The following is a 26,847-nucleotide window of genomic DNA, read 5'->3' as shown; positions in this document are numbered from 1 at the left end:
AAAACTTAGGTGTATTTAATAGAGGAGTTATGGGATACTTCATCTCTAAAAACAGAGGTTCTGAGAGATGTTGGTGGGTTCTGAGAGAGCAGAAACCCCCTACAAACACTCCCCCCACTAGGGGCACACCCACAGCCAGCTCCCTTCTCTCCGTCTCCAGGCCCCTGGGCCCCCACCTCCTCCAGCCCCCAGGAGGCCAACTCTGGTGCCACCTGGCTTTCCACGGGGGAAACTGATTTCAGCCCCCCTACCCCCGCCAACACCGAAGAGGGCCCTTGAATGTGCAGTGGGCTCGTGCTCCTTGTGGTCATTCCCAGATTTAATTACAAACAGATTCCAAATGTCCAGTCCAGGTCAGTACTGCCAAGGCTGCCCCCCATTTCCTCATCAGCATGTGTCCTGGCCGGAGGACCCAAAGCACCTCAATTCTCCCTCAAAAACTAGGCACCAATTCTTTTTAGGTGGGAACATTGAGACCCGCCAGGACAGGACTCCAGCTCCGTGCTGGCGACCTGGGAACCTCCCCCTTCCCGAAAGATGAGCTGAAATCCAGCCCACCAGGCCCTCGCCGGGGCACCAAGGGCTGCTTTTTGATATATTTTCATTAAAGGCGAGAAACGGTTCTGTCTTTGGTACATACAGCCTCACTTCAGGCAGAAGGGAGGAGGCAGGGGGCTTGGTGGGAAAGAGGGGTCTTGGGCCCCCATTTCCTGGCACGATTGACCTGGCCCAGCCAACAGGGGGCTGGAGAAAGGAGATTTGAGGCCCATGTGGAGGAAGGAGAGGCAGCGGCGGTTAGGTCTGACCAGGGTCCTGAGAAAGGCTGTAAGGCCACAACAAGGACGTCTGGGGAGCAGGGACAGGAGCCGGGAGTGAGAACCATCACCTAGAGGAGAAAGCGGAGAAGTCAAGGTCAGCTGAGACAGCAATCAGAGACCTGGGTTCAAGTGCCAGGTGCTCCAACTTCAGTAATACTACAGTAAAGTGACTCAGCAAGGAGACTCAGGCTCAGGGTCCCGGGCTCGAGTCCCGGCTCCTCCATGTTCTTGCTGAGTGACCTAGAGTATTGACTTAACCTCTCTGTGCTTTTTCATCTGCAAAATGAGAATGCCGATAACAGTGCCTGTCTCGGAACCTCATGGGAGTCAGTGGAGATGTGGGGGAGGGAGAGCACAGTCCTTGGACACAGCTGCATTAGCAGCTATTATAAATGTCACCGTGGTTATTTCTCAGGCTACCAACAACTTTAGGGTCAGAAGGAAAGCAGGTCGTGCCCTGGCACACACAAACACACAGCCCCAGAGCACTGCAGATCACCTCAGGCATTCCACAGGACCACCCCCAACCCCTGAAACCCTTTCCAGACCGGGAACCCCACCTCTGCCAGCATCCAGGCCTGTCTGGGGCCCCAGGGAAGGCTGTGCTGAGTGGGGGAGAGGCAGGAAGGAGACCACTGTGATGGTGAGAAGCCCAACCAGGCCCAGAAGCTCCTCTTGCTCAGCTCTTGGGGAAATCTGACAGGCCCCTTCCCCCGAGGTCCCTCCCTCCCTGAGCCCAGGCCCCAGCTCCCAGATCCTGGAATCCCATGTCCTCTCCTGCCTGGACGACCCCCCACTTCACCCCGGGGGCCCTCCTCTCTCACCAGAGAGGTCCTACACCTGCCTGTCCCTCCCCCACTCAAAACCCTCCCGTGGCTCCCCAGCACCAAAATCAAAAGGCCAAGAGTGAACCTTCTCATCTCACCCACCCCACCTGACACGCCCGCCCCGCCGGACCCAGGCCACACTGGCCCCACTTGCAGTGTAGCCAAATGCTGCCTCCTTCTGGAGATTTCTATCACTGATTAAACAGAGTCACCATAATAATGCAGCCATTCCACTCCTAGCTACAGACTCACCCAGGGGCAATGAAAACACACGTCCACACAAAAACCTGTTCACACATGTTCACAGGGGCCAAAAGATGGAAACACCCAAGTGCCCATCAGCAGATGAACAGATAAATACAACGTGGCCCATCCGCATGACGGAATATCACTCAGCCATGAAAAGGAGTGGAGTGCTGACACTCGCTACAACATGCATGAACCTGGAAAACACGATGCTCAGTGAGAAGCCAGACACAAAAGGCCACAGAGTCTGTGGTTCCATTTATGTGACATGTGCAGAACAGGCAAATCCACAGACACAGGAAGTGGTTGTCAGGGGCTAGGGAGCAGATGGGGAGTGACTGCTAAGGGGGACAGGGCTTCTTTCAGGGGTGATGGAATGTTCTGGAATTAGACAGGGGGATGCTGCACAATTCTGTGAAGATACTAAAAACTACTGATGTGTCCACTGTAACAGGTGAATTATGTGGCATGAATTGTGTGGCAATTCTTTCTTAGTTTTTAAAATGAGAAGCATGGCAAATGGCATTTGCTGGAAGTCAGCAGGGCCAGCTACACACCTGGCTCAGGGCTCCCGCTTGACCACGCCGCGCAAGTGCAGCTCACTCTCCGCAGCCACAATGGGCTGTCCGTTCTGCAAGTGATAGTCGATCAGGTGGCTGATGCTCTCGAACAGCACGTCCTTCGTCCGCACCTGCAGGGCCAGAGGCCTCAGCATCAACACCACCAGCAGCTCATCAGAGAGCAAACTCAGGCCAGTCCCAGACCTGCTGGATAGGGACCTACAATTCCACAAGCCTCCTGGTGGCTCTGATGCACACCCAAAGTGTAAGAATCACTGGCTCCAAGACTTACAAAGTTGGCCTCAGAATTCCACAACTAGGTATGGACATGGGCTCCAAGACACCAGGATTCTGGGGCTATACTCCCTAGCAAGTTGAATAGTGGCCCCCAAAAGTCATCTCCATGTCCTAACCCCTAGAACCTGTGAATGGGAACGTATTTGGAAAAAGCATCTTTGCAGACGTGATTAAGTGAAGGTTCCAGAGATGAGCTCTTCCTGGATTACCCAGGTGTCCCAGAATCCAGTGACTCGTGTCCTCAAGAGAAGTGAACAAGCTGGACACAGAGACACAAGAGAATCTATGAGAAGATGGGGGCAGTGATCGGAGTGATGTGTCCACAGGCCGGGGAGCAGCGAGAGCTGCTGGCGACCACGGGAAGCAGCGGTCGGGTCTGGAGCAGACTCTCCTCCCTCAGAGCCCCAGAAGGAACTCGCCCCGCCAGCACCTTGCTTTCTGACTGGCCTCCAGAGCTGAGAGAGGATAAATCTCTGTTGTTTTAAGACGCCCACTTTGTGGGCATTGGGTAGGGCAGCCCTAGGAAACAAACACCCCACTGGAATATCGGAGACATGGATCTGAAAATTAGAATCACCAGATCCCAAAGCCATCTGCACCTCAGAGTGAGAAAATCTTAGCATCCCTGGGTGCTGACGTGGGTACAGCACAGAGACCCTCTGGCCCCCGCACTGCCAGACACTTCACGTGTGATGCCGGGCTCGCGGGGCACATGTCCCCGGGGCAGCAGGCTTAGATGCACATTTCTGGGCTCAGCCACACAACCGCCTTCCACCTGAGCATGCCCCGTACAAAGAGACACGGAGTCCACCAAGGACAGCTGTAAGGGCCAGACCAGTAAGAGCAGTTGGTAAACTCGAAGGCTTTTAACATCCCCGAGCACCTTCTCACCTGGGAAATAACCTGGAAAGCCCAAGGCCCTTGGACACTGGAAAATACTTCACAAACCCTAGAACTACTTGTAAATTGGAAAATATTTTGTAAAGTCTAAAACGCTTTAGAAACTGTCAAAGACCAAATCTCACAGCCTCCAAGCAGCTGTGAGATGCAGCACCATTATTCACGATGGTTGGGGGCAGGGGGAGCCTCCGAATCAAATAATGGTGCTGTTCAAAGATGCGATCGATGGGTACAAAAAAAAAAAAATCCAGGCCTCAGAGATGAGAGGAAAGCAAAGTGTGTGTCAGAGGGCTGAAGCATTCCGTAGCCTGCAGACCCTAAGACTCTTATCAACTGAAACCTGCGTTGGGAACCCTGAAATACATGGGAAACAGAAAAGGCCATGTTTATCTCACATCTGTAAGATGCATTAGTGACAACAGAATGTGAAGAAAGTGCATCTTACAATTGCTGAAATATGCTACTTTGTAAACCCTGAAAGATCTTGAAATTGGAAAAGGTTTGGTAACCCCATAGTGTCTTATAAACTGGGAAATACTTTGTAAACCCCAAAATTCTTAAACTAGAAAACAGTTTGTAATTCTAAAGTGCCTGGTAAACGGAATAGAATCTGTAAACATAGAGCTTTGTAGTGGGGAAAATACTTCATTAAAACTAAAGGGCACTAAGATGGACACGCCGGGCAGAGCGGGGATGCCCACCCCACCCCGGTATTACTTCAGGCCCACCCACGGCGAGCTCCCAAACCCGGCTCAGCCGCGCCCCTCCTAGTCCCCACCCCTTCAGCCCCCGCCACCCGCCACCCAGCCCCTACGGCCCCGCCCCTGTCCCCGCCCCACACCCAGGCCCCGCCCCACTCCACGGCCACCTTACCACGCCCTCAGGGTCCACAAGCAGCAGGTGCTTGGGCTGCCCAGCGTGCATGCCTGTGAGGACGTACTGCCCGGGGTTGGTGACGCTATCGCGCACGAGGAAGTCCCCGTCAGCTCGCAGCAGTTTCTCCGCCGCCCGACGGCTCATCTGGCCGTGGTACCAAGGCTCCTGCCGCAGCTGCTCCTCTGTGGGGGCGATGGGGGCCCTGCGGGTGGGGGGACTGGGCCACTGGTCCTCCAAAGGAAGGGGGGCCGCCGCGCCCGCTGCCATAGAGCACTCGTGCAGCTTCAGAGCATCCTCGAAGGGTCCTGAAGGGGAGGACGGGGTGCGGGAGGCAGGAGGTGGGCAACTGCCTCCTACTGGGAAGGCAGGGGTCGGTCGAATGGGAGGAAGGACCCACCCTGGGATCCCGGGCAACTCTGACTGAGCACCTACCCTACAGCAACCTGCACTAGCCCGCCACAGTGGGTGATTGTCTGTGTGCTGTGTGCGGGCCAGGCGAGAGCATGCTGTGTACTCGGTGTGTTCTGTGTGCTGTGTATGTGCTGTGTACGTTGTGTGTGAGGTATGCTCATGTGTGCTGGTGCTAACGGAAGCCTGGCAGGCAGCAGCTCTGTCCACAGGGGTTCCTGTGATCACCAGGGGGGACCAGCCGACCTCAGGAGGCACTCACGCCCAGCACCTTTCCCCCGGAGGACTGCTGCGGAAGCCAGTGGGGCCGGCTCTCAGTCCGGGGCCTGGAGCACAGCCGGAGCTCGGTAAGTACTAGCGCGTGGCATCATTGCAATGGTGAGCTATCCAGTTGTCGGGCTGCAGGGAACCGGGCTTTGCAAATGTTGTAAAGGAAGAAATTCCCAGCTGGCTCTGGAGGTTCTCAGGGACCTCCAACCAGGGAGGTATCCTGAGGGAGGGGGACCACCTTGCCTGGCCAGGACGGAGCGTGGTCAGGACAGAGCCAACACTCACACAGTGCTGTGGAAGCGGGCAGGGTTGGCGTGAGAAAGAGAAGGCATTTTGGACACAAACCTCCTCCACTACACTGAGCCCTCCCTCAGGCCCAGAGAGAGGGAAGGAAGCTCTGCCATCAGCTAGTCACTCTGTCAGGAGCTGGATTAGGACACCCTCATCGGACTAGGAGTTCCCTCAGGGAGAAGAGAGAGCCTCCCCCATCAAGCTGGGGTTCCTGAGGAAAGGTTTTGGGCCTCCTCCCTCAGACCATGGAGTCAAATGAGGATGGAGTTCCAATTCCCTCCTCAGACCGGGGAGGAGGGAGCGAGGCCTTCCCCGACAGACGGAGGAGCCCTGCGGGGAAGAAGGGCCTGAGCCTTCCCCATGACACTAGCCACTCTTTCAAGATATGAACTCGGCCCCTCCCATCAGACTGGGGACCCCCATAGAGAGAAGGTGGGTTACCCCCAGACTGAGGACTCCCATGGAGGGGGACACCGAGCCTCCCCTACCGGACCAGGGAGTTCCACAGAAAACAGACTTCCCACCCCACCCACATCAACTTGGGAAGTCCCAAGGGGACGAGTCCCCAGGGGAGGAGGCTGGACCTCCCCTATCAGACCACAGGTGGCCTCCCCCCTCAGACTGACTTGTCCCCACATACGCATGTCGAACAGGTCCTTCTTGGGGCTGTCCTCGGGCTGCAGAAGCTCCAGTGCATCCAGACCCTGTGTGTTCACGTACAAGTGGTCCTCGTAATCTCGGGGCCCCTGGGCATCCGCCTGCACGTAGCCGTCCCCCGGTGGGGCTGGGGAGGGCAGGAAGGTAGTGAAGTCAGCTGGGGGAGCCAGGGGAACCCTGAGGCCCTATAGGGTGCAGAGAAGGGCAGTGCAGGACCCCACCTAGAAGCCCCACTCACACCTGTCTCCCTCCAGGAAGGAAGCCTTGTGCCCATGTGAGCAGCACCATCGAGAATGACAAACACCAAAAAAGCCCAACCAATGGTGGTAGGACACCAGAGGTCCATACCTAGGGCAGGGACAGCCACCCACCCAGCCTGTCCCCATCTGCCAGGCAGGAAGGTGGCCCAGGGGGCCAGAGCTTTCCAGTTTCAAAAGAAGCAAAAACTCTCAGAAAAAGAAAAAAGAAAGAAACTGATGTTGTCACATCTCTGAAGAGCTCTGAATACAGTCTTTCAGGCAAACGTGAAAGGGTGCAGGAAGAGAATCTGTGAGGGGGAACCCAGGCACCCAGTGGGGGAGGGGCTGGGGCACCCCTGTGGCCCCAGGGCGTCTGACCCTACCTGAGGGGCCCAGCTCCCAGTGCAGGCCTCGGGTGTCTCTTCGAGGAGGAGATGCTCCCTGAAAAAGAGAGTAAGGGTCCCTTCTGCGACGTGCAAGCCCCTTGCCAGTATTCCTACCCAAACGTCTAAATTGCTGCAGACGTAAGTCAGACGGGAGGCTCAGCTCACACCCCCGCCGGCTTCCCCAAGCCCTGGCTCTCTAACTGCCTGGTACCAGGCCCGGCCTCGCACTTACCGCCCACCTCTGCTATAGCTTCATAGGCCGTCTTCGGCACCCAACACCTCGAACTGTTCCCTCCTTCCCTGCACTGCTCTCCTGGGCGACTCCTATTCACCAGTCAGCGCCCAGCCCAGACACTGCTTCCTCAGGAAAGCCCTCCTGACCACTGACAAGTGGTCTCCCTTCTGCACACTCTTGTTCCCTGCCTTGTCAGCCCTTTTCACGGCATGGATGTGGTTATTTCCCCAGTGTCTGAGGGTAGGACAGAGTGGACCAGATCTGTGCAGTGTGCGGAAGGAAGGAAGAGAAGGGGGTGCAAGAGTCCCTCCTCTAGGATGGAGAACAGGAGCAGAAGGAAAAGCTAGGGACATGCCCAAGGAATCAGCACCGGGGACAGCTGCTACAGTCCCTCCCCTGAGAGTCCCAGGGGCTGACCTGGCTGAGGGCTCCCAGGGCCCCAAGGGCGCAAGGTTGTGTCAGGGTGAGCCTGGAGTCCACCAGCCCGCCCAGGGGCGGCTCCTTCCCTGGGATGCTGTTGTAGTAATTGTGTTCCGTGTCCTCCTCGTCCCCCCAGGCCGACTCCTCCAACCCGGTCAACCTGGCGACAGACAGCAAGCGGAAGCACCGGTGGTGCGTGGCCCCAGCACATAGGGCAGAAGGAACGGGGGCACCCAAGGGATGCCAAGGCCTTGGGGCTTGAGCTTTGAAGGGCGGGTGGAAAAAGCCAGGCCCACGGGGACTCAGACCCCACCTCCTATCAACTGAGCTTTTGCCCGGGAAATGCTTACTGAGCGCTGTGCTTCTCTTCCCTGGTCTGTCAAATGGGACACGGCATAGCTGCCACAGGTCCTCAGAGAAGCTGGTCCCCACTCCTTGCCACCCACTTCTGGCCTGGCCAGGCAGCCAGAACACACCAGACCTGCACCCAGGACCAAGATGCCTTAGGGCGGAACACCCTCTGCATTTAAAATGCCCTCGCACCCTGGCTGGCACAGCTCAGTGGATTGAGAGCTGGCCTGTGAACCAGAAGGTCTCTAGTTCGATTCCCAATCAGGGCACATGCCTGGGCTGTGGGTCAGGTCCCCAGCTGAGGGCGTGGGAGAGGCAACCTATAGATGTATCTCTCGCACATCAGTGTTTCTCTCCCTCTCTCCCTCCCTTCCTCTCTGTAAAAATAAAGAAATAAAAATCTAAAAAAAAATGCCCTTGCCATTTGCCCTGTGGTTGCACCTGTAGAAATTCATCCCACAGGTGATCATTCAGGTGATCATTCATTCATGGTTCCTAAGAGCACAATGGTATAAGCCATTGCCTGCCCCTCAGTCAGGGATGAACCGCAGGTTCCGGTTTGGGCAGCAGAGCAGGACCTTGCGGCCATGGAAGCGGGGGCAGCTCCAGGTGCCCGGCAGCAGCAAGTGAAACACACCATGTGTAGGTGACAGGCGTGCAAACCCGTGAGAAAGGCGACAAAGGCCACCTTACCCTGGGGAAGGGCCTCCTGCTGCACTGTGAATTCCTCTTCCTTCTCATGCATTTATTGAACGTCTAACAATTAACTTAAGTGGCTGAGGTCAGGGGTCAGCCCAGGAGCCATACAACTTTTAAATGGTTAAGAAAACAGCCAAAGAGCAACATTTGGCAACATGGGGAAAGTTAATGCAATGCAGATTTCAGTGTCTATAAATACAGCTTTGCTGGCACGAGGGCCGCCCACAGCTTCAGCGTCCTCCGCAGCTGCTTCCACAGATGACGGCCACGACAGGCAGTCCGGCCACAATGCTGCCACACACTGACCGTGTGGCCCTGTGCAGCAGCGTTGACCTGAGCTAGTGATGGTAATGGCAGCGTTGACTGGCTCCTGGATCCTCACCTCGACCCAGCGAGTCGCGGCTGTCTTTATCTGGGTTTCATAGCCCAGGGAATGGGGGGATCCTGGCAGCTGTGATCTGCTAGCTCATGGGGAGCACGGGCAGCGGGGGCAGAGTGGACCCAAGCCCAGGAGGAGCAGGTGAGAGCTGGTACCTTTCAGGGGGGACGACAACCTTGGGGGGGCTGTGCAGGTACTGTTTGAAGCGCAGCTCAAAGGCTTGGCCCACAGTGCTGATGACGCTCTGGGCGAGGCCCTCGCAGCACTCCAGGATGTGGCAGGCTGGAGGTCGTTTGGTGACACAGCATCAGTGTGGCCTGGCAGCGGGCATGCTCTACACAGGGCCCCCCTACCCCACCCACTGGGCCTCACCTCTCTGGTTGATGGGGTCCTTGGCGACATAGGCCACATAATCTGTCATGTCCTGGGGAGAGAGGGGCGGGTGGAAGGGACCAGCTGGACCTGCCTGGGCCCACTGGCCTGGATTCCTGGCTGCCCACCGCCCGAAAGGCAGGTGACAGAGGAGGCCACGCCCACCCACCCATCCCCTTACCGTGTCACCGCCCGACGCGAAGGAGATGGACTGCATGTGGTGGTTGGCGATGACCTGTCGGAGAGACACACCGGGTCACGACTGTCCTGGGGCCGGGCCCCCAAAGCTCAGGCAGGCACTAGGCCAGGGCCACAAGGAGGGGACTGAGGGGGTGGGGAAGCAGGGATGCACAGACACACAGACACACACTGGATGCCAGAAGCACCCCCAGGGACAGCTGTGGGTGCTGTGAGGGCAGCGGCCGCGTCCCCCCTTGGCTCCAGGGTGGGCCCTCAGTTCGTCTCCAAGCGAACACAACGCATGGAGCCCCGCACCCCCATCCCTCCAGGCTTTACCCGTGTGAGCCCACAGAGCCTGCCCTTCGGGGGCTGAGGACAGGCCACACTGCCCTCGCCTATCGCGCAGCCCTCACCTGGCGCGTGGCGGGCACGGAGAGGTTGAGGCCGTCGGTGGAGATGCTGACAGCAATGCTCATGCCGGCGAAGCGCAAGTTGCTCTTGCCCAGGATGGAGGCCAGCGCCTTGTTGGGGGCCTGAGGGGCAAAGGGCCACAGGGTGGAGGTCCTGGGGGGGCAGAGGGCCATAGGGTGGGGTCTTGGAGGGCCGGCAAAGGGTAGGGGCCTGGTGGGGGTGGGACTGCAGAGAGGCTCCAGCTGGGCAGGGTCTGAGGGAGGCCAAGGCGTCCCCACCAGCCCCACTTGAGGACCACAAGCCCCTCACCAACCTTCTTCTTCCAGGAGCCCCGGACCCCAGGCACAGCCTCATGGAGCCGGTTGATGGCCTCCCTGTGGGGGGATGGGGAGGGGGCTTAGAGAGCTTGGAGAGGAGGGGTCTGGGGAGGGGCAGGAGCTCAGAGAAGGGTGGCAGGCTGACCCACAGAGGGGATGGGATGCAGCGGACCGAGACGGGGAGAGGCTCAGAGGAGGGGAGGGATGAGAGGAGGAGGGGTTCTGGGGGACCTGGGGAGAAGAGGAGGGGACGGGGGCATAGAAGGGGGTGCTCCCAGCCGTCTGGCAGATCCCCCATCACCGGTCTCCCTCTGCGGGTTCAGATTCTGTGGGGCCAGCACAGCCCCTAAACTTAGCCCCAACTTCTGGGTGGCCACAGGCGTTGAGAAGAAGACCTCTACTCGGGGCAGAGCCCATGAGACCAGCTTCTGGACCCCTCGTCCCATCCTGTCCCGCCTTCCACACTGGTCTGGGAGGCTCACCTGGTGACCTGGGTGCGAGTGTTGAAGTCCAGGGAGCGCATGGAGCGTAGGACCTCAATGCAGCCCATGTACTGCAGGAAGACAGGAGGGGTGAGTGGGTGGGGCCCAGCTGGACTGGCAGATGAGCTCTTCACCCTTCTCTCCGGCACCCACTGGGTTCGAGTCCTTCCCTTTGTCCTCGGCAATGTACAGCCAGCAACCTGGGGGCCTTCGCACCTGCTGTCCCCCCCCCTTCTATTTTTGAACTGATTTCTCCTCATCTTCAGACCCAGAGTCACCTCCCCAGAGCCGGCTTCCCTGACTCTACATAAGCTGTTCCACAGAAGTCCACTGACTCCTCCAGGCTCATTTAACTATCTGCTCATTCTCTCTTTCTGCTCCACTGGGACACAAGTCCCGGAGAACCGGGATGGCAGTCATCTTGCCCACTTCTGCATCCCAGAGCCCAGCACACGGCCTGCAAACAGGTAGGATGGAGACCTCCTGGCCTGTGAAGCCCAAAATGCGGACTATCTGTGATCCTTTTCAGGAAAAGCATGTGGCCTCCTGCCTAGACCACCATGTCCACGGAAGAGCAACTCAGAATCTCCAAGGGACAATGCCGAGCGTCAGAGGTGGCAACAGCCCTCAGAGTTCCTGGGCAGCCTCTGCAGCTGCCAAGGGCGGGGGCACAAGGACCAAACGATGGCCAGAGCCACCCTTCCAAATTCCAGGCTGCTGAGAAGTGAACGGTTCCACGGGAGAGCCATGTGGCGGCATCTGTCACACAGCTCCACCAGCACAAAATGTCCAGAATAGGCCAATCCACAGAGACGAGAGAGAGGGTTTGTGGCTGCCAGGGGCTGGGGGTGGGGGGAGGGTGATGGGGAGACTGCTCACTGGGACAGGGCTCCCCATCAGGGAGATGGACCGTTCTGGGACCAGAGAGTGGTGATGGCTCACGACCTTGTGAATGTACTAAATGCCACTGAGTGGTTCACTTTAGGATGATTGATGATTAAATGTGTTATGTGAATTTTACTGCAATTTTTAAGGTGAACTATGGTGATGGAAGCTGGGGTAGTGGGAGTGCTGTGGGGGTGCCAGCCAGGAGGGCACCAGGCACCTGAGGCCTGCTTACACACTGTACTGTATGTGTGTTGTCCCAAGATTTTACAGTCTGACCAAGAAAAACAGTACGTCCCACAGATACGTATTAATTATAAAGGAAACAAATGGTGACTTTACTAGGGACAAATGTCATTTTAACCAATGTGTTGCTTTCCTGGGGCGGCTGTAACAACACACTATAAACTGGGCAGCTTAAAACAACAGGGATGTAGTCTCTCCAGTTCTGGAGACCAGATGTCCAAAGTCAAGGTGTTAGCCAAGCTGCACTCCATCTGAAGGCTTCCTGGAGGGCCACTCCTTGTCTCATGCAGCTCCCAGTGGTGGTGGCCGGCAACCCTTGGCTGGCAGACACATCAGTCCGGTGTCTGCCCCGTCTTCACACGGCCTTCTCCCTAAATGTCTGTGTCCAGATGTCCCTCTTCTTATAAGGGCACCTGTCATTGAATTAGGCCCCCCCTCACTCCAGGATGACCTCATTTTAACTTGACTACATCTACAAAGACCCTGTTTCCAAAGAAGGCTACATTCGCAGGTTCAACAGACATGAATTTGAGGGGAAGTATTCAGCACAGCACCGGAGGAGGAGACTGTGGCAAAGCAGCGAAGGCACAACTAATCACATTCAACTTCCAGGGTGCTGGTAACCCAAAGGCCAGCAGAGATGTGAATTCCGCCATACGGTCAATGACACCTTGGGATGCCTGGTAATTTTCGGACATGAAAGGGTGGACTGTGGGTGTGCAGGACCACTAGCTCGCGAGACCTTGCGCACGCTTCTAACAGCGAAGGTCACGCTCGGGCAACCTCCTAGTGGTTCACCAAACCCTGCACAGGGATAAATTGCCTCCAGACATTTTAACAGTCACGGTTGCAGGCGCACAGGCGATGCATTCGTCCAGCTTTTCCGAGTGTTTGAAAGGTTTATAATAAAAAAGCTAGGATAAAGACCCATCCTTTTACACAATGTTCGAGGTCCCCAGTCTCACATCTCGAATCCTAAGGTCCGACTGGGCGCGGCCCGTTTGCAGATACCCCTTACCGGGAGCCCCCGCCCCCACCTCAAGCCAAAATCTCGGTAGATTCCGATTCTGTCTTCTACGAAGGAGCTTTTAATGGGGGTCTAGGTAGCAGGATGCCCCCACCTTCCTTCCCACCGTCTAAACTCTCCTGCGCTATCGGGATTGGGAGGGGAAATGCTTAACCTGCGCATGCGTGTCCCCCACCCACCTGCAGCCCTCTCCCCGCCTCTAGTCACATGACACCTTGGGAACCCAGACCCCAGCGCTTCCCGGCTGGGGGCGCCCAGCGGAGCTTTGGCTGGAGGTGGGGGTCCAGAGTGGTGGGGAGAGATGGAAGGATGGAAAGGAGATACCTGGTTCTCAGGGTCCGGGACTCAGGGAAGTGAGGGAAGGGAGCCCCGGTCCCCAGGTTGGAGGGTCCGCGGATGGCATCCCAGCGGTCCTGGCCAGCGCACTCACCCGAACGATGTAGGAGACCCCGGGCCCCAGGACCCTGACGTCTGGGTGCAGCCAGCCGTGCGCCGGCTTGTGGATGAAGCTGCCTTTGCGAATCCACTCGTCAGCGACGGAGTCTGGGGGCCCGGCAGCCCCCCGCGTGCCCCGGGACCCCCGCGTCCCGGCAGTTCGGCAGCGGCTGAGAGCCGGCAGGGGGCAGGGTGCGGCGCAGCGCGGCTCGCAGGCACCCAGGACCGCGGCCGCCAGAGCAGGGACGCTAGCCGGGCCGGCCTGCTCCGGCTGGGGATCGGCGCCTCCCGTGGCCCCCGCGCCCCCCGCCGCCCGCGACGCAGCCGGGCCGCGGCCCAGGAAGCCGGCCGGAGCCGCAAACTTCCATTGCGGCATGCGCGGCAGCAGCGCGCAGAAGGTGGTGGGCGCCTCGGGCTCGGGGGGCGCAGGAGGTGCGGGGGGCGCGCGCCCGCCCGGACCCTGCGTCATGGCCGCGGCCGCCGGACCGAGCCCGACCGGGCGCTGAGCCTGGCGCGGAGGAGGCCCTCTGTCTCCCTCTCGTTCCCTCCCCGCCCCCGGCCCGGTGATGTCATCCGCCCGGCCCAGCGCGCAGCCGCGGGGGGCTGCGCCCCTGGGACCCCGGCCCCCGGCATTCCGGCGCCTGGCGGGGTGGCTGGGGAAACTGAGGCCCGCCGAGGGCACCGAGCTGACTCGGAGCGGACAGCCCGGGAGGGAGGTGTTTCCAACCCAGGACCTGAACAGGGATCCCCACTTCGCCCCCCACCCATCGACCAAGTTCCTCGAATGACAGAGGTGGGAGAGACTTAGAAATGACCTCCCTTCCTTCCTCCCTGACTAATGGAGAAACTGAGGCCTGGAGAGGAGTGGAGGCTCGGTCAGGGAAGAGAGCCTTAACCCCAAAATCAGCCACCTCCATTCCCATTGTTTCAGCCGGAAGATACTTGAAAAATCAGGCCCCGATGGGGAAACTGAGGCCCAGAGAGGGGCACACTGCGGAGACTTGGACCCAGGAGTGCCGGGTTGGGCTGGCTGGGTCTGGGAGGTGGGGAGCCTCAGAGCGAAGCATAGTTCCTACTCTGCTGCCTTTCCCTGGGCCTCAGTTTCCCAGGCTGTAAGCCAGGGACAGGGGCTAGAAGGTCATGGGCTGCTCCGTTCCAGGGGAGCCCTGCCCGGCAACAACCCCACTGAGCCCTTGGGCCTCAGCCTCCCCGGCGGCCCCACCGGTCCCAGCGTCTTCGTCCCCACCCAAGCCTCAAGGCTTGATTCCTTCTCTATGGGGGAGCTGGGTGTCACCGTCACCCCAGGACCGAGCTTACTAGTCGGTCTGGACCGATCACCCTCACCCTCCGGCCCCACCCCAGGCAGGGCTGACTGCTGGGAAACAAAAGGAGGGGGCCGGGGCGCGCAGGCAGGTGAGGAAAGAGGGGCGAGGCCCTTGGAGCCGGATCAATAAATCAGAGGGATGAGATCACAGTCCAGCCGGCCGCCGCAAGCCGGTAGGAGGTGGCTCTGGGCTATGGGGGGTGTGGTGGGGGGTTGGGCCGGGCCGCGATTGGCCTGCAAGCGGGAGGAGTGGCGGGGGAGCGAAAGAGTCAGCGCTGCTGCTAGACGCTGTGGGTGCCGCGCTGCAGTCGCTATTGTTCCTCGGGGCCGCGGGGTCTGGGGTGTGTGAGTGCAGAGGGTCGGCCTTTGGGTCTGTGCTGGGGGAGAGGCATGTCGGGGTTGGGAGCCCCGACCTGGACTGTGTGTGCTGTGTGTCTTTTGTGATTTATATATATTTGATCTGTATGAGGGTTGGCTTTGTATGTGTATTGTGTGCAGATATGAACATGTGTGTGCATGTGAGGAGGGGTTCTGGTTCTCCCAGTATATGATTAGGGGGTCCATGTGCATTTCAAGGTGGGTGTGTAGGGGCCTGGTGTGTGTCCGTGCATGTGTGTGGAGATCTTGACGTGTGTCCAAAGGGTGTATGTGCGACTTTGGCATGCCCCGGCTGGGGAAGGGACAGTTAGAAAAGAACTAACACCCCCTCAGGCCCTGTGTGCTGCCCCTGTGGCCACCTTCTCCAGGGAAATGAGTAATGGCCATCTCTCCCTCACAAGTTCCTGAGTTAGAGTCTTTCTGGGTGGCAGTTTTTAAGGCCTGGGCTTAGGTGTCATCACACACAGGGTTTGGTCACATGACACCGTCCCTAGGAAAGAATGGCAGGAGCAGAGCCCAGAGGCCAGAATTCAGATCCTGGCATTAAGCAACACTAGGGCTTATAGTGTGCCCTTAGACCAGCACCCAGTCCCTGAATCCCAACTTCCTCTCAGCAAGCATCACCTACCTTCTGACTTGCTGTGAAGCTTAAATGGCCTTTATCGAAATCTGATGGATATTAGAATACATCAAACTCCTATACATCCTTCAAAACCCAGCTTCAATGTCCCCTCTTCCAAGAAGCCTACCTGACTGCCCCACTCAAAGCTCTGGCTCCACCTCTGCCTTCCCCCAGTTGGATGCCTCCTCTGGTCCCATCCAGACCCCAGGCGGCTACAGATGGGGAGGTTGGCTGTTGAGAGCAGTGTTTCCCATCTTCTGTGATGTAAACAGACCTGGATTAAATGAGCCCCACGTGTGCTGCTGACAGCTCTTGGTGCCACAGAGATTTATTGTCAAGCAGCTAGTGCGTGGGGTGGGGAGAGGGGGGCATCAGGGCTGCTTCCAGCCTGGTTTTGGGCTGGGACCAGGTCAGGAAGCTGTGCTTCCATGAGAAACAGGTTAGAGCCCAAGTTTGGCAGAAACCTGAGCTGTTTGGGGGACCCAGGCCCTAGCAGGGCGGACGCCAAGTTCTAGGACACAGGAAGCTCCATCTCCAGCCAGCCACTGGGGAGGGCCAGGGGTGTCCCTTTCTCTACCTGGCCTTGCTTAGGCTGGCATGACCAGGAGAGAAGAAACTGGGGCGCTGGAAGGAGGCTCACCCTGCAGAGGGCCATGGGGTCACAGCCCCCAGGGACTGGAGGAAGCAGGTGGCCTAGAAGGACCTCAGACAGTGCAGCTTCTCTGAGTTGTCCCACCCCAGTGAAAGCCAGGCCCAGGAGGGGCCTGCCCACACTCTACTTCAGGGTGCAGGAAAACTGGGGCTCAACCCGGGTACTGGCCTGCATCCTGTCCCCCACAGGCGTCAGGGTGTTATGTCTGGGGCCATGGTGGAGGCCCGTTTGGAGTGTCGGATGCCCATGGTGAACGCCGGGGCCCTGGCTTTGGTAATGGTGACCTGTTCGGGGCTGTGGGTGCCAGGGCCAGGCGTCTCATCGGGGGGGCGCGGGGCACGGGGCCGCCCCAGCATGGTGAAGGCGGGCCGGCGCTGACGGTAGGCGTTGGGATCTGGGCTATCATACTGGCCTGGGCCGGGGATCTCAGCAGGGTCTTGTGCAGGGCGGGCAGGGGGTGTGCGGCCCACCACCGTGTAGCTGGGGCTACTGGGCTTGATGAAGATCTGGGCGCCCCAGAGAGAGGGCAAGGTGTAGGCATTGGGGGCAGGGGCTGAGGTGTCCAGAGGCTGTGGACGCAGGCGGGAGCCCAGGGTGAAAGCCGGAGGGGTCCGCTGGCGCACAGGGGCCACCTTCTCTGGGCTGTAGGCCCCAGGCCCGGGTGTCACCTCCAGACCTGTGAAAGCGGGGCAGGAAGGCTGGCAGTGGACAGAGCGTCCGCCTGATCAAGGACAGTGCACGGCGCCCCACTGCCCACATGCGTCCTGGAGCTCACAGCACTTCTGAGAATGCCCCGGGTTAGCTCTCCCCCTTCCCTACCCTGCCACATGGTCTATTCTCTTTCAGGCCTCCGTCTTTGCCCAAGCTCCACCCTCTGCCAGGCAAGCCTTCTGTTTCCCATTCCCACCACCCGGGAGCTGCTTCCTGTCCTCCCAGAGAGCCCCAGCGACCCTCCTCCCTGTTGCCCCCCGCCTCACAGCCCTTCCAGGACGAGTCTACGTCTTCCCCTGTCTCCAGACACGGCCACACGGAAGTGGGATGGGCCCCAACTGGGTCTAACCCCACCGTCCTGGGGCCTCGTACAAAGCAAGGACATATCAAATCTTCTTTGACTCCCATCTGCTGGTCTGTACGTGTTTGGGAGGATGAGAGAGTAGAGGATGGGCGGTGAGTGGTGGGGGAGAGGTGCATGCGGAGATGAACAGCTCCAGGGGTATGTAGCAGATGGATCCTGGGTGGGTGGCTGGGTGGATGCGGCAGTGGCTGGATAAATGGACTAATGGGTGGGTTGGATGATGAACCGGTGGATGGGTTGATAGACTGATGAGTAGACAGATGGGTGGATGGATGGATGGGTCAGTGGGTGAGTGAGTAGCAGATAGAGTAGAGGGGTGAGAGATGGAAAGATGCATGGTGAGCGGATGGGAGACTGGAGTCCGATGATTAAATCAGGTACTTTAGGTGAAAGTAAGCTGTTCACAGCCTGTGAAGGGGATTTCCACATTTGCTACAGTCCCCTCTACTCCCTGTTGTCTCCTGGTGCTGAGGATGAGCCCTAGCTGTCCTCTCGGCCCCGTGTGTGCAGAGTCGCTCGCCATCGCCTTGGCCCACTTCACTCATTCAGGTCCTCTTAGGGCCCCCAGCCCCTCTTCGGAGACCTTGGGTTTTGTCATTCCAACGACACTGACATTCTAAGAACTTGGGGATAGGAGCGGAAGGAGAGGACAGAGGCAGGAGAGCCACTGAGACCCTGAAGGGACAGGGCCCTCAGGGGGTAGCACAGTCACATACTCACCCCGAGGCTTGCCCCGGCCCTGTATGGAGTAGGCAGGGGTGCAGCTTCGACCAAACCGGGTGACTTTGGGGTCCAGGAAGTAGACTGGCCCAGGGCTGGTGTCCTGTGGAGATGCTGGGAAGAGGGGCCCAGGGTCCTGAGTGCCCCTCTGGTGGCCCCACCGCCCCCTCTCGGTGCTGCTGAGTCGTTCCAGCCTCCGGGCAGCCCTCGGCCCCATGCGGGGGAGCAGGGGCCCCAGCCTGCGGAGGCCTGATGGCCCCGACCTGGGACCTGGACCTCTACTTTGACTTTGTCTTAATGAGTGTTTTTGTGCCCACCTCCCCGAAGGAAGCTGTGCCACCCCCCAACCTCTCCTCTGTCACAGGCTGGGGCACCAGCTCTAGAGAAACCAGCTCGCGCGCTAGTTAGAATTGCACAGAAAGTGAGAGTGACTAGACTCCGACGGGGAGTCTGGGGAGGGCCCTTTTAGTGCCTGGGCTTGTGGGCATGGGCGCGCTGAAGGGAGGGGCTTTGAGTCACAGTGAAGTCCCAGCAGGGCCTCTGTGAGCGTGTCCTTGGACCCGTCCACGCCTCCTTTTCTTCAGTAGTGGGATGTGAAGCTTGAAGGATGAGGCCATCCAGGGAAGGGGTGGTCCCATGCCTGGCACTTAGTCATTGGGACCAAGGACTGTGAAGGCCATTGCTATTAGTTATAAGCACATTCAGGTACAAATGTACAGTAAGTTTGACAAGTGTTAATTGATTGACATGTGAACATGTGTGTGCACACACATGACACCAGCACACACATGACACGTGTTCCTGGTAAATGAGCACATCCCGACTCAGCCCGCTTCCCACCTCCAGGCCTTTGTCTACGCTGCAGGCTCTCCTGGAGCCCCTTCTTCTCCCGGGGGCTCCAGTGAACTCCTACTCATCCTACAAAGCCCAGACCCCATGCCTCCACCTCCAGGAAGTTCCTGAGCATTCAGAAAAGTCTACAGCAACCATGCCCACCCTGATTCCTGGTTCCCCATGGGTGTCCTGTGACTAGAATTAGACTTGGGAACTCAGGTTGCTCTGAGCCCTAGGCTAAGTTCCTAACCTTCCTGGTGCCAGGTGTGACATGGATTCCCTCACTTGTCTTCTGGGGCCTCTTGACACTCTCCGAGTTCTCTTTCAGTTGGTTTGGGATTTTTGCTGCTTCTGAAAGCGCCTCTGCCAGCCACTCCCTCCCAACCTCTATCCACGAGAATCAAACTCCACACGCAGGACCCTCGTGGTCCCTGCTCTGGCCTCATTGGGACCTCAGAGCAGCTCTGGAAAATGGGCTGAGGGGGCATGTGGGCATCGATATGAGAAGCACAGGCTTACGGATGAATGGGGATAACTCCACTGATAGCTGCAGGGAGCTGACCGTGGCTAGCGGCCACCCGCATCCCTGTGCCCGGTACTCCCTCACACACATTCTGGCCAGGAGAAAAGCGGACATCACAGAGGTCAGGTCACCCACTGACCAGGCGAGGCCCACAGCCTGCGGTCTCTCCACCCCTGCCTGCCTAAACAACAGGAGTTTTCATTCTACCCTCATCTCATGCTGTGAGGTTGCTGAGGCCTGGGGAGCCACCTGGCTTGTTCATGGAGATACTGGGGCTGACACTCACTCTCCAAGCCCAGTTTTCTGAGCACTGACAAGATACCCAGCATTGCAGCTACTTTTAAGGCATTTAACTTTCATTTAACCCAGACAACTGGGCAAGGAGTGTATTGCTATTGTTTACGGAGGAGGAAACAGAGGCACGGAGCAGTCAAGCGGCAAGAAATGTGCAAAATGCAGGAGGCAAATGCAGGTCCTGACCCCACACTACTCCTTCCACTCTCTCTGGATAAGGAAGCAGAAGACCAGAAAGGCACCATGGCATCCTGAGGTCACAGAGCAAGCCAGGGGTCCAGTGACCCAGCCGGATTCCTGACTCACTCAGTGGAGCCTGGATCTATCAAGTGAGAAAATGCTCCCTGGGAGGAGGACGGAGGTTCAGGAGGCCTCACAGAACCCCCATCCCACCCCCGAGTCCCTGCCCCCAACCAGCCTTACCCTCACTGGGTCTCCGGAGCAGCGAGTAGGCGGGACCGGCCGCCCTGGTGCGGTCATGGTCGATGTAGCCCACAGTGGATGGCAGGGCATACAAGCCCGGCCCAGAGCCTGCAACCAAAGCTCTCTGGTCACAGCCTGGGCCTGAGTCCCCTGAAATGTGATGGGGAGCTCAGGGCCCAGCCCCTGAGCCCCCACCCTGGCCACCAGCCATCCTCCATGGCAGGGGTGGGGGGAGCAGGAGCTGCCCGCTGCCAACAAGCATTGTGTGTCGGACGTGAATCACAGCGGGAGGGGCTGCGGGGCCAGCCTCCTCCTCCCACTTTGAGGCATATGAGATGGGATGACTGAGGCCCAGACGCAGACACGCGCTGTCACAGGTGGGGAAACTGAGGCCCAGACACCAAGACAGTATCACAGCCGCAATGTTTGGTGGCCTCTGCAGGAATGGCAGTGCCACAAGAGGCAGGAAATACTGCCATGGGGCCTGACTCCAGACGTCCTGTTACAGACGGGGAAACTGAGGCGGGGGCCAGGACCATAACTGGGACAGTGCATGTCACAGTTGGGATATTCGGCTCACTGGCTAATACACCACAAACTCTTCCCCCTGGTTCGCCTGGCACCATCCCCCACGGGCCCTGGGCTGCTTGGTTCCTGGCTGTGTGCTCAGCACCGAGAAGGGCACATGGCCCACAAAATGCTCAGTTCCCGCTGGGTGGAGGCACATTCAGGGGCCACAGAAACGCTGTGATCACCCTGTCCTACTGGACAGAACACTGAAGGGCGGACACTCTCCACAGAGGCTCCCGCCTTCCCGCTGGGCTCCCAGAAAGGGCCCCACTGCCGAGGCCCCCCTCCTCCATGGTCTGCATGTACCGTTCTCCAAGGTGGCCATCCTGCAGGTCTTCCTCAGGCCGGTCTCTGGAATCTGGCACTCCGTGGCCCGCCGGCCCAGGGGCACTGTGGTCAGCCGGGAAGCGGGGTTGCAGCTGAGGGTCCCCATGGCGGGCAGGAGCCGGTTGCAGCAGGGAGGACGGGGCTGCTCAGCACCCGCACTGGATGCTGCCTCTTTGGCCACAGTGGCTCTGGGCGGCAAGTTCCGGCACCGTCCCCAGTCCTCGAGGCTCCTGCCTGTGTTGGCAGAGCCCTGGGCTCACCACACCCTCCCGGGGACCTCACAGACGGCCCCTTGTCCTTCAGCAGGGAGTCTTGGGGCCCTGGCCCAAGCAGGCCGGTCGACAGACGCCGGCCTGGAAGTGGGGCTGGGATCGAGTGTCGGCCAGATGGCTGGACAGTCCAGGGAAGAATCCGGTGTCAGCAGAGCGGGTCCCCTGGGAGACGGTGGAGCTGGGCAGCTGGGGCCAGAGCAGGCCCCGGGGGAGCTGGAGCCACAAACACAACACCCACAGCCTTGTAGCAGGAGGGACTGGTGAGGTCACGGGCGGCATGACCCCATTTCTGCAGCCGGGGAAACTGAGGTGCGGCCCCGGGTCCACAGCAAGTTTGCCACTGGGCCAAGAAGCCTGCCTTTCTTTCCTCTTCTCTTCTCTTCTCTTCTCTTCTCTTCTCTTCTCTTCTCTTCTCTTCTCTTCTCTTCCTTCCTTCCCTCCTTCCCTCCTTCCTTCCTTGCTTCCTTACTTCCTTCCTTTGTCCAGTAAGCATTCATGGAGCACCAACTGTGTACTAAGTTGTTTGGGTTGGTGGGGTCACAACATGGGAGACAGGGAGCTGATGTTCTCAGGAGGAGAGAGAGAAAATAAACAAAAAGCAATAAGTGAGCACAGTGTACTACAGGGTGTTAAATGTGCCGTGAAACACAGAGCAGGGTCAGGAGTTCAAGGCAGCAGTGAGAGGACAGCCGAGTGCCAGCGAGGGCAGGATGAGAGGGCACCGCGCTGCTGCGCTGAGAAGGGATGAGAAGAGCAGAAGGGAACGGCTGGGCGAAGGCTCTAGGGCAGGAGCGAGGGTAGCGAGGAGGCAGCACGGTCCTCCAGCACAGCCACCGCCTCCCAGAAGCCAACAGGAATTTGCTCCAGTCCAATCTAGAGTTAATCTAGAGTAACATCCCTGCCTGCACCAAAGGCTACCCCTGGTCAGGCTGCAAAGCCGGGCTCGGAAACCTGGCTGAACAGAATTCAGTCCAGTCCCTTCCATGGTGTCCTTGTTTACAGCTGTATTGCTGGGCCCTTTGGCACTGTAATTTTTTAACAACTGTATTGAATTATAATGCACATGCTGCACCATTCACTCCCCAATCCAATTGTAATTAATTGATTAAATTTAATAAGTTACATTCAGTAACTTTTAAACTTTTTAATCAAAATGTTACAGTCTATGTGAAAGATCATAAAAATGAGCCTTAAATGCTTGTATTAGAAAAGAAGGAAGATCAGCCCTGGCTGGTGTGGCTCAGTGGATTGAGCACCAGCCTGTGAACCAAAGGGTTGCTGATTCAATTCCCACCCAGGGCACACGCCTGGGTTGCGGGCCAGGTCCCCAGTAGGGGGCATGCAATAGGCAACCACACACTGATGTTTCTCTCCCTCTTTTTCTCCCTCCCTTCCCCTCTGTCTAATAATCAATAAATAAAAATCTTTAAAGAAAAAGAAAAAAGGAAGATCAAAGATGAGGGTTGAGGGTCAAAGGTTTCTTCCAGGTTCTAACCCCAACTCAGCTTTCTGGGGACACTGAAAATCTATGGTGGATGCCCACAGCCCTAAGAATAAAAGCCAAGCTCCCACTGTCACACACAGCTCTCTTGAGCCCTCTGCCCTTGCCCCCACCCTCAGGCCTTGCTCACTCTGCTCTGGCCACATCAGCCAACTTGAGCCACCTAGACAGCTCCCGCCTCAGGGTCTGCATCTGCCCTCTCTCCACCCGGATGCCTCTACTTGTCCTCCCTCCACACGGGTACCTTGGACAACAAATGAGCCCACAGTCAGCTCCACCCTCAGTCACCCGTGAGCCCCCAAATTAGACAAGCCATTTTTTTCTAGAAGCAGCAGAAACCCCAGAGCTGTGGACAGAACTGTGCACTGAGGAGGGAGATGACCAGGCGGAGCTTCCCATTGACCAAGACTGGCCAGAAAAGGGCAGGCGCCCAGGGGCCCCACCACTGAGGTCAGCCAGGCACAGGAAAGACAAATGTCCCTCTGGAGGTGGCTGCCCGAACCCAGCCCGCCGCATGCCCAGGCCTCATATGCCAGCTGTGGGGTGCAGACCACTGGAGACACTGGTTCCAGCCTGGACCCGGTCCCAGCCGCCTGCTCCCCCACTGGGGCCTGGGAAGGAAACGGGAGCTAACACAGAGAAGAGCCAGAGTGGATAGGTCGCCTGGGCCGGTGAGGGGCAGCTCTGAGGACCCCAGGGCCAGCCTGCCTCACCAGACAGAGATCAGCCCCCCTCCACAGGTCCCCCACTGGTGGCACCGCTTCTCTGCGTGACTCACATTCAGCTCAGAGCTCTTCCCCAGATGCCAAGTAAATGACATGTAAATGAGCTCCTATTTCATTTAAAGCATATGCAAATAAGCTACGCTTTTAATCCAGCCTGACTCACTGACAGAAGAGAGCAAATCAGAAAAGGGGGGATAGGGGGCTGGATTTGGAGTGACAGTGTAAGGCTCCAGGGGAGGAACGCCGCCTCCCTGGGCCTCAGGATCCTGAAGAATCAATACAGTTGGTGTTCCCTAAATTATAGCCTTCTCCTAGTCACTCGCTCAGCCAGTATTTATCTGTTTTCGCTCTGTGCGCCAGGCACTGACTGGCAGGTGCTGGGTAAACAGGTATGATCAAAACACATAAACTCCCTTCTTCACGTCTCTGTCCGGAGAGGCAAATAAATGAGTTTTACATTACTTTAGAAGGTAAATAGTGCCAAGAAAAAAAGATGGAGGGCAAGGAGGAGTTGGAGGTGCAGGGAGTTTGCAGTTTGCAATGGGGTGGTCAGGGGAAGCCTTGCTGAGAAGGTGACAGTGGAGCAGAGACCTAAAGGGGGTGAGGAGGGAGCCAGGGTGAGGTCTAGGGCAAGGACATGCTAAGCAGAAGTCACAGCACCAGCACCAGCAGAGGCTCAGAGGCTGGACAGTGCCTGGCATGTTGGGGGAACAGCAGGAAGGTGGATGTGACCCGGGAGGGATGAGTGAGGGGGTGAGAGGGAGGAAATGAGAGCAAAGAACTATCAGAGGAGGTCGTGCAGGGTCCTGTGGGAGGACTTGGGCTGTTTACCCTAAGGGGTGTGAGAGCCATGGAGGGCCGTGGGCAGAGCAGGACCAGGCCCACTCGGTGCTCTCTGGCGCCGTCTGGTGGCTACCGCTGGGAGGACAGGCTGTGAGGTCCGAGGGCCAAATCTGATTCAAGGGCTCACGAGCTCCTTTTATTGGCTGCAGGGGTAACAGGCCGTGGGCGGTGCTGGGAGGCCCGGGTGGAGGGGACTGAAGTAGTCCAGAAAGAATAGTGGGTAAGGCTGCGGGGAGGGATGAGGGGACAGGGGGTGGGGGGCTGGGGGAGAATAATGTGGAGAGCTGGTGGGCTCCACCCAGGTGGAGCTGGAGGATGGTGTTGATAAACAGGTTGGTTCTGGGTGTATTTTTAAAACGGATTCCACAAGTTTGGAGTAGATTTAGTACGGAGATTGAGGGAACTAGATGTGTTGAGGCCGCCTCCAGGATTTGGGCCAGAGAACCTGGAGGATGGAGCTTCTGTAAGGAGGAGGGGGAAGATGCAGGAGGGGCAGGTTTTAGGAGAAGATCAGGAGCTTAGCTTTGGCCCCGGCTGGTGTGGTCCAGTGGATTGGAGTGCTGGCCTGTGAATCACAAGATCACAGGTTCCATTCCCAGTCAGGGCGCATGCCAGAGTTGCAGGCCAGGCTCCCAGCTGGGGCGTGTGAGAAGCAACAGATTGATGATCTATCTCTCAACACATTGATGTTTCTCTCCCTCTTCTCTCTCTCCCTTCCCCCTCTCTAAAAATAAAGAATTTTTTTTTAAAAAAAAGTTTATTTTTGGCATTGTGAGTGTGAGGCTGTGGTGGGAGGTGCATGTGGACGCTGGTAGGCAGCCATCCATGCAGGAGGCTGGTTCTCTCTGCTCCATGACAAATTCCCCCAAAAGCAATGGCTTAAAACAACGCATGGTCTTCAGGCCACAGAGCAGGGTTCTCTGCTCAGGCTGCACTGACGGTGTTGGCCAGCACTGGGCCTCATCAGGAGGCTGGACTGGGGAAGGGTCCACTCTCAGCTCCCCCAGATTGTCACAGGATTTATTTTCCTGTTTTTATAGAACTGGGGGTCCCTTTCTTGCTGGCTGTTGGCTTCTGGTCATATGGCCTTCTATCCCAAGTGAGGTGGGGACCATGGAGGGTTTGGGGCAGAGGAGGGGTGTGGTCTGGTATAAGGAGAAGGGGAGAGTCAAAATCACTATTGATTTCTTCGGTTGTTCATTATCCATTTCGTCCATGACCCTCCATAAAACACACAGGTACGCACATGCACAGGAAGAGGCAGAAGCTGTAGCCCTTGTGTCCTGGGGGTCCAGAACATGACTTGCCCACTGCAGGTGCACAACACATACCTGTCGAAAAAGGGAGGGGGCAAAGGGGAGCTGTCACCAGCCTTATTGCTATTGCTGGTTCGAGTTCTCACCACCCCTTTCTAAAACTCATTCAGGGCTGAAAGTGAGGACACACCCCAGGAGGCTGGGTTTATTGGATGACCTGTTGTTTTCTGTCCCTGGTATACGGGAGGCGGCAGGCCAGGTGTTCACAGAGGCTGCCGCCCCATCCAGTGTCAGCTCACGGTTGATATGTTACTTCCCACCTCCCCAGTGCCTCGAAATTGTCCTTTGTCCAGTGGCCAGTCCCCTGACTCAGCCTCACGCGCCTCTGTGGCTGCCTGCCCCTTTTTCCTTGGGGACTCTAACAAGGAAGCCTTGTTCTTCTCAGAGGACAAGAACGCAAAGAACCTGCCTGCCTCCCCCCTCCCTCTATCCCGGAAAAAGCTGGCTCTCTATATGGGACCGAGCAGGGCCTGGAGCAGTTCCGCTGGGTACGCTGCTGTGTTTTACAGATGAGGACAGAGGTTCAGCGAGAAAAAGGGCTCACGTTCAGAAGACTGGGGGACTGGACAGGGGTCCCAGCAGGCCTTCCTGAAGCCCACAAAGTCCCACCCAACCAGGTCCTTTCTCCCCCCTGGCTTCATCCATCCCTCTCGTGCAGCCCCTTTGGCCCCCTTGCGTTTTTTCTTTTTAGAACAATAAACACCTTTATTACATGAGCTAAGACAGGAGGAAGGGGAATTTATTTGCCTTTCTGGGACTTGATTTTCCTCAGCCAGAACTCCAGCCCCTTGCCCTCCAGCACACAGCCACCTGCATGGCCACACTGGCCTGGTCTTGGAGCGATGCACGCACGCAAGGAGCTTGCCCTGCTGGAGAGCTCCTCCAGAGCACTCCAGCAGGGAGTGCACCTCCATGCTCATATTTCTTCCGAATTTTCTTTGATTGTTTTTTGTTTAAAATCTCTTCCTCCTCAAGAGTCAGCCTGGCCTCCTTCTTGTGGGCCAGGGGCACTGCATGGTGAGACTCGTACCGGTGCCGGTATGGTGTGCTGGCAAAGATGCAGCTCCTTACTAGCATCTTGGAGAGGACCAGTTTGTCGGATGCATTTGCAGATGATCTCAATAATCCTTGTTTTGCACATAAACAACTCTCAGAGCCCTGAGAAGTTGCCCACATCCAGGTATTTCTTTTTCTTTTTTTAAAGATTTTATTCATTTTTAGAGAGAGGGGAAGG

General features: G+C 57.7%; 2 protein-coding genes across 2 annotated transcripts; both read right to left on the bottom strand.

Moving 5' to 3' along the window:
- Positions 1–305: 305 nt before the first annotated feature.
- SHC2 (SHC adaptor protein 2) lies at positions 306–13,698 on the bottom strand. Its single transcript, XM_045831242.1, has 13 exons — positions 13,210–13,698; positions 10,622–10,692; positions 10,136–10,196; positions 9,825–9,944; positions 9,413–9,466; positions 9,232–9,283; positions 9,015–9,141; positions 7,428–7,590; positions 6,773–6,830; positions 6,134–6,277; positions 4,522–4,829; positions 2,449–2,582; positions 306–886 (listed from the first exon to the last, which is right to left on the bottom strand). The coding sequence occupies exons 1-12, from the start codon at positions 13,681–13,683 to the stop codon at positions 2,454–2,456; spliced, it is 1,761 nt and encodes a 586-aa protein (XP_045687198.1). The 5' UTR covers positions 13,684–13,698; the 3' UTR covers positions 306–886; positions 2,449–2,453.
- Positions 13,699–16,381: 2,683 nt separating this feature from the next.
- On the bottom strand, positions 16,382–21,062 carry ODF3L2 (outer dense fiber of sperm tails 3 like 2). The gene is made up of 4 exons (XM_045831241.1): positions 20,936–21,062; positions 20,060–20,167; positions 17,986–18,099; positions 16,382–16,866 (listed from the first exon to the last, which is right to left on the bottom strand). The coding sequence occupies exons 1-4, from the start codon at positions 21,060–21,062 to the stop codon at positions 16,382–16,384; spliced, it is 834 nt and encodes a 277-aa protein (XP_045687197.1).
- Positions 21,063–26,847: the final 5,785 nt, after the last annotated feature.

Source organism: Phyllostomus hastatus, unplaced genomic scaffold (assembly GCF_019186645.2).
Source record: "Phyllostomus hastatus isolate PE091 unplaced genomic scaffold, TTU_PhHast_1.1 phas_contig_159, whole genome shotgun sequence".
Lineage (NCBI taxonomy): Eukaryota > Metazoa > Chordata > Mammalia > Chiroptera > Phyllostomidae > Phyllostomus > Phyllostomus hastatus.
The sequence above is the reverse complement of the archived record's forward strand: the minus strand, read 5'-3'. Positions and strand labels throughout refer to the sequence as shown.